The 7,140-nt window shown below is 36.5% G+C and overlaps 1 protein-coding gene across 5 annotated transcripts in view; it reads left to right on the forward strand.

Moving 5' to 3' along the window:
* LOC107746380 (spectrin beta chain, non-erythrocytic 1-like) overlaps window positions 1-7,140 on the forward strand; it is a 131,664-nt gene that overhangs the window by 55,535 nt on the left and 68,989 nt on the right. For all 5 annotated transcript variants that reach the window (XM_016560571.1, XM_016560570.1, XM_016560569.1 and 2 more), the window contains one exon: window positions 3,145-3,329. In XM_016560571.1, the coding sequence (XP_016416057.1) occupies window positions 3,173-3,329 (157 nt within the window). In that variant the 5' untranslated portion in view covers window positions 3,145-3,172. The remainder of the gene's footprint in view (window positions 1-3,144; window positions 3,330-7,140) is intronic.

Genomic DNA, 7,140 nt, shown 5'->3' on the forward strand with positions numbered 1-7,140 from the left:
ACCGGGGAAACCTTGATCTCTACCACTCCAACAGCGCCTCCTGCTGGCAGAGAATGAATTTGCATATATATGCCGCCACAAATAGAGTGTAAATCTGTGGGAAACACTGGACTATGGTATAAATAAATTCAACTGTATAACAGTTTCACTGCAATTCATGTTATAATGTTAGAATTAAAGAACATTAAACATAATACATATTACCGTTGCACTTATCTGTACATAGTAAATGCAGTTATTTTTAAACGGTTGTTTACATCCTATCTAAAACATGATTTAGCAAAAAACAAAAAAACAAAACAATAACGTTACCACCATAGATATGTATATCTATGCTTACCACTCTAAAATGTCTTGCAATATCCGTGCGTTCAAAGTTTCTGCACGATCCTTTTGTTCAATATTCTCTGGCGGTCTGAATCCGGCTCAAATTGATATGGCAATATTGACGCCATCCTTAACTATACCGGAGCAGACGGAACTTGCTGCTTTGGCAAGGAGCGGGGCAGTACTGAAACATCATCTAAGCTGTTCGCCAATCACAATGCACTGGGACAGCTAACCAAAGACTTTGTAAAAGAGCATAATAGGACCCCTTTAAGTGAACAGGATACTGTATCTTAGTTGTTTGGAATTGGTGTTAGCACCATGTTAGAATCTAGCCTAGGGCTGGGCGCTATAGCTAAAAAATTTATCAACGATATAATGTTTCATATGGTTCGGTATCGATAATTATTGACATTTTTTATAACCTTTTTTAAAAACAAAGAGCAATAGAATTTTTTTTTTTTATTTAACCACTGTATTTTTAAATTAACCTAATTTATTGAGACAAACATATTTTTTTGTTTTAACAGTCAAACACACAATAGAAATTAAACAAATATCTAATTTCTAATGTTTTAAATGCAGATTAAATAGGTTTTAAGGAAACTTTTGGGAAAATAAAAATTTTTAAGGAAATAAATCTAATATAATTTCGTAAATTGCATAAACCATTATGAACAAAACCGTATCATGTATTTATATATTGCTTAATACAAAGAGCCAAATTGCCTATCACGCAGATTGCATTTAAAAACATAAGAGACACAGTGAAAAGGAATAAACCTCCACAAATTTGCGACGTGTTTTCTAAAAGTTTAAACTGTTTTAACTTTTCATGGCTACATCTTTTGTGTGAGACACGAGTGCAGCAGTCATATTTGTCCGTCTAAAAAAATGCGCTGCTGAATATGCGTTCTGTGTGAATGGCTTGGTTTCGGTTTTAACCTAATCAAGATCTTCTCCGCATTGAGCTTCTATATTTCTCTAATATTTTGAATGCATAACACAGCAGCGGCTCATCTCGTGGGCAAGACTAACAAAACATTGAAATGCAACAACGTCACTTACATCATTATCACCGCATCTTGTGCGCCACTGATGACGCTCCCTGACCCACTCCTAACATTCAAATGCAAATGTTTATTTTAAATTCGACTAATATAAAAAAATTTTATTCACAATCTCCTCATCACAGGCAGGCACAGCACTCAATTCAGCATGTGTTCGTGTGCTATCTGCATCACTCATAGCACGTGCCTATATCCTGCACTATATTGAACATTTTTATATCGTTATCGAAGAAGGTGTACCATCTATAAATATCGATACCGTTTTATCGCCCAGGCCTAATCTAGCCTATGTGTTTTCTTCTCTTTTCCCCATCAAAAGGATAGGGTTTAGAAATATTCTGGCTGGACTTGATTGTTTCATGATTTCATATGCATACCACCTTAGAGTCCAGTGTCCTTGAGTGCAGGTATATGTTTCAGTGTGAAAGAGAGAAAAAAGAAAGAAGAACAGAGTGTGAGGGATGCACATTTTACCTGATCTCTGTTTCTCTCTTCTGGCCCTGGAGGTTTGTAATGCTGTGAAATATTTATGGGATAAACTTTGTCCTACAGGCAATTCTCTTTTTCCTTCCAGAATCTCTGGATTCTAAGAACTCATCTTTCTGGTGGGATTAGCACCAAGGATTGCTCAGCCTGAAGGAAGGCACGAGGGATTTCATTTAATCTGTATTTTGGTTTAGGTTTGAATTAATCTTAGTTTATCTGCATGTGTTAACTATTTCTTCCTGTGCTTAGTTGAATTGTTTTTTGCTTTTTCCCTTGACGGGAAATAAGTTTATTGCCTTGTAATATTTTGTTCTGATGTAACATTTGAGCAGACCTTAAAGGCAAAAGTCGTAGATGCATGTCCAGAATTAACCTTTTGTCATATCTGCCAAAGATGAGTGAATTAAGAAAATTTACTGACCATAAATATGTAATTGATTTGTATTTTGCATTGCTTGATTAATATAATTAATAAAAAAAATAAGTAGTCACAGCCTAATCTAATATCAGGTGAGCCAGTCTCCATCTCTCTTTTTCTGGTGACAAATGCGCCAAGACACATCATGGTTTTTTCTTCCTAATATTTTCCTTCTGGTGGCTTAATGCTTGTAAAATATATGTATTGCTACGTAGAGTTAGATTTAAAAAGATAAAATACTCTTGCTGAATTTAGTAGTTTTAGCTGTACATCTTAGAAAATTTGAATCAGATGCATCACTTATATTAGTGAGGGCCAGAATGTCATTCATTATATATCATATACCGATTTAAATAATAAATTATGTCAGTTCCTCATAAAGTTACTGACCAGCTGGCAAAAAAAAACATTTATTCAGCAAAGCTTTTTGTTATTTCCATTTGGCACTTGGCACTTGTTAATTTTGGCCCATGTTCTGATGTTATTGTGGTAAATGTTCAGAATTCTAAATGCATGCAGACTGCAGGACAGCTAATGGGCCCAATCTGTGACGCACCAGGTTAGACTAACCTCATCTGCTTACAGTTTGTTACTGAGGTAACATTTCTACCACTGGTACTATTTTAAATCTGCGTTCAGCAATATTTGAAGGTGTGGTTTCTAAAGTGTTTGTCACAATTGTATTTGATTGAATGTTATGTTTTGAAACACTTTACCAGTATAAAAACCTCAATAGCGGATGTGATCAATGTCCTGTCCTCCACCTTTCCTTGGTAACATTTTTGAGACCTCTAATAAAGCTTGTTTGTCGTCATCTCACTTTTCTTCTTCTCTGATTTCCAGGGCAGCTGTTGAGTTTCCAGCTGTGACCATGAGCACCATCTCACCGACTGATTTTGATAGCGTTGAGATCCAGCAGCAGTACAATGACATCAACAACCGCTGGGACATCGCAGCTGAAACAGAGTGGGATAATGAGAACAGTTCTGCACGTCTGTTTGAGCGTTCACGCATTAAAGCTCTCGCAGGTCAGTTTCATTTTTTTATTCTAGTGTGTGCGAGTCGAGGTTTGGTTTGTGAACCAGTGTGCTTCCTGTTTGTGTTGATCTGTGTGTGTTTGTTTGCATGCTTGCTTTATCAGCTAGTTTTCAACAGGTTGTATTGTATGATTGTGTCCAGTAGGGGGTGGCATAAGGCAGAGAGTGAAAAAAAAAATCACTTGAACCACCTTAAGACAAGCACCCTCCACATGCTCTTGCAGTGGTCTTGGAGAACTGTATGCGTGATAATATAGTTATAATAATAAAGAGGCGTCAAATATGGTTTTTGAGTTTGGAACCTGGTTTTACATTGTTTAAAAGACATTCTATTTATAGATGTCAGTGCATAACACAGCAGTTGATGTGTGTGTTAAAGTGTGGTGAGATACCATCTTCTGACAAGCAGTGACTTGATATCCACATTTTTCGAGTGCTGTTATTCACCTTGTGACACTCTCTCACTCTCTCTCATCTCCAGGGCTTTTCTAATGTTAAATTTATGACCCGCTGTATCTCTTTTTTTTGTTTCTCTTTCTGCTGCCATTGGGTGTTTTAAAGCCAGTTGTTATGTTTTTTGACACGTTTGTTAGGCATATCATAATTTGAAGCACATGATGAATCAATTTATGCTTTTAAAAGTTGCGTTTAAAACAGCAGATTTGAATGTCACTGGGTACTGGAGAAATCAAGATTCACCAAATGTCTGCATGCAACAATAAATCAAAATGACAAAATTAGGGATGCTCCGATCGATCGGCCGGAGATCGGTATCGGCCGATAATCACATTTTATGACTCGATCGGTACTCACTAACTTGGCCGATCTCACGAACCGATCACAATTTGATGACGTCAACGCATGACGACGTACATGATGCGTGGGACATAAATGATTTGGCGCCAGAGTCATGTCATGGCTGGTGTGGAAATGCTATGACGTTTCGAGAAACAATGAAAAATTGGAGCTGATCGCGGCCGCTCTAATGCTTGTGTTTCTGAAGCGGCTCTCCGCGCTGCTTGGCTAAAAATAGTCTTTTGTGAGTTGTCACAGCGTGGAGGATGGAACAAAACCTCGTCGGAGCCGTAAGGGGTAACGGTAACATAACACGCTGATGGGCTGCTTTTAAATGAACATTTATTTAGAAAACAAAAGATCTTCTTTGGCCATAGAAGCATCCGGCCCCCCAGTGTTTCCACATCGTCGAATTTGGCCCCCTTTAGGAAAAGTTTGGACACCCCTGCTTTACTCCTTTCAAACTTGATCTGGAATGTCACCATTTCTGTCACTGCAACTTCCCGATTAGGCGAGCGAACGAACACACACGAAATCGTCTGCCTCGTGAAAAATATGTATTTTAAAAAAATTTAGTTAATATTTGCTTCATTTATGATTTATTTTATCCACCCGTGGCCCACCTGCAAATAATCAGAATGCATTTTTTTTTATTACCCGACCCGCGGATTATCCGCAGTGCCAGTGGATATAGGAAAAGGAAAATATGTTTGCTGCGTAAATCAGACAAGAGGTCCTCGCTGCAGCCTGTAGCACGGTGATGTAGCTGGATCAGATCATACGTATTGGATGTTTGACGAGCATGCGCAGTATTGGATCTTCATGTGCAAAGTGGGGCTGTCATTGAAGCTAGTATTTCATGTAAATTAAACTGTTATTACGAGATATAGGTGTGTTTCATAGGCTTACACAAATTATATTATACTGTGATTTTAAACTGGTAGTGTATTCAAACTTTATTTAAGCAACAATGGCATAGTTTTGAATGAAAGCGTTTGGTATGTAAGCTATGTTTATTTTTTATTAGTTTGATTCGTTTTAGAAATAAAACTCTACTAATTACAATTTTGTTTGTTCTTTATGAAAAAAATGGGGTGTAACTATTGTCTTTTGTTTCCTCTTATAGTCTAGTCCAGTGTTTCCCAACCTTTTTTTTAGTCGCGGCACCCTTTGGAAATTTTAACAAACTTGTGGCACCCTACAAAATTAATTTTGTCACAATATTTGAATTTCTAACTTCGATATGATAATTTGAAAAGTATAGATATTCGGTACAACAGGGAAGAACTGCAGAATATAATGTCATACAGATATTTTTAATATTATAAAAAAAAAATTGTCCATCAATGGTGGCAATCAGAAGGCTAATTTCTGATGAAGAGACCAATTTATATGACAGACTTTAATGTAGGCTTTTATACATATGTAAACATCATTTAATTACCATTATAACTAGCTATCTCACAAATTTTTGCTCACTCAGTGTTTTTTTTATTTATTTTACAGTGGGGTAATTTTGGTGCAGTAGCACGAGATAGCTTGATTTCAAACTTTGAATTGAATAAAAAATGACAAGTAAGCAGTCAGTAATAAAATAAGAACAAATAAAGAAATTACTAATGATAGCACAAATAAAAAAAAAATCACGATAGGCCTACAAATGAAATAAATTGCTTTTTAGTTTTTCAGGTAGGTCTAACAGTAGGGCTATTAAGAGAGTTCGTATATATATATATATATTTTTTTACCAATTATCCAAATAATGTTTAGTCCTAGAAAACTATTATTATTAGATAATACATGAAGTCATGTAAATGAATGGTATCTTATTGTAACGTGTTACTAAACTATACAGGAGATAAAAATAGTAAATACTGTCACGCCCTCCTGTTTTTTAATCTAATAAAAGCTATAGGAGCATTAAATAGTAAATAAATAAACTTCATTCTAATACTCGCGTTAGCCGTTAGCGTTAGCCGCGCTTACACTAACGATTAACTACGCAGACACGCGATGCTTATTTCAATCCGACATTCAAATTAAAATATGATATAATATTTATAACAGAAGCTCTAAATATAAAATGTAATTGAATCTTACCTGCTTGAACTCTTTCATTAGATCTGGGTGTCGGTCTTTGAGGTGTTTTATTAAGTTGGATGTGTTTCCTCCTTTTGAGAGAAAACTTCGATGACATCGTTTGCAAATTGGTTTTAATTAACAAATATTTCCACCGCACTTGTAGCCATAGAAGTGTCAAAATATTTCCATACATGGCTTTTTCCTCCTTTCCTGTCAACAAGTGGATTCAGAGCCACCGCATCAGCAGCACCACCGGTCGCCACGTCTCAGTGCTTTTATGAAGAGAGCACATCTGCGCATCTTTCGGATAGCGCATCAAGAACCGGGTTGACCGGGTACTCGGTACCACCGGTACTTAAGTAAAAATATGAATTTATTCAAGACCTACTACAGCGCATGCGCGTAAAATATCCACTACGTAGTGGATATAGTCCAGCTACGTCATCGTGCTGCAGCGAGGACAGACTCAAATCAGACGGACTTACTGAAAATGCAGATTCATTCTCTGCCAGCAGGAGGTGCTTTAAAGCGGGAGAAACAGAGGTTTCCCCAGTAACGACTGTACACAAAGCAGCGCTGAGCTCACAAACGCTGCTTTATCAGGCATATAACATGCAAGATGAAATGAAAATGACATCGAAAATTTTCTAAAGATACTCTTCCTTCAGAAATACAGTGAGATAAAAACGTTTTGATTTTTAAACGTGCAGTATGTGCTCGTGTTTATTCAACAAAGCCTTTTGGAAAATCGGTCAGTTTTGATATTGTGCCGAGCGCCACAAATAAATAAATGTATTCCATGACAAGAAATCGGTACAGCATCCCTAGACAAAATTAATATTTGAAACATTTTAAAGCAGCACTATGTAACTTTTTCTGTGTTCAAAATTTGCAAAATGTATATAATGAGCGAGTACATCAATCA

This window comes from Sinocyclocheilus rhinocerous, unplaced genomic scaffold, assembly GCF_001515625.1.
Source record: "Sinocyclocheilus rhinocerous isolate Xijiao unplaced genomic scaffold, SAMN03320098_v1.1 scaffold77, whole genome shotgun sequence".
Lineage (NCBI taxonomy): Eukaryota > Metazoa > Chordata > Actinopteri > Cypriniformes > Cyprinidae > Sinocyclocheilus > Sinocyclocheilus rhinocerous.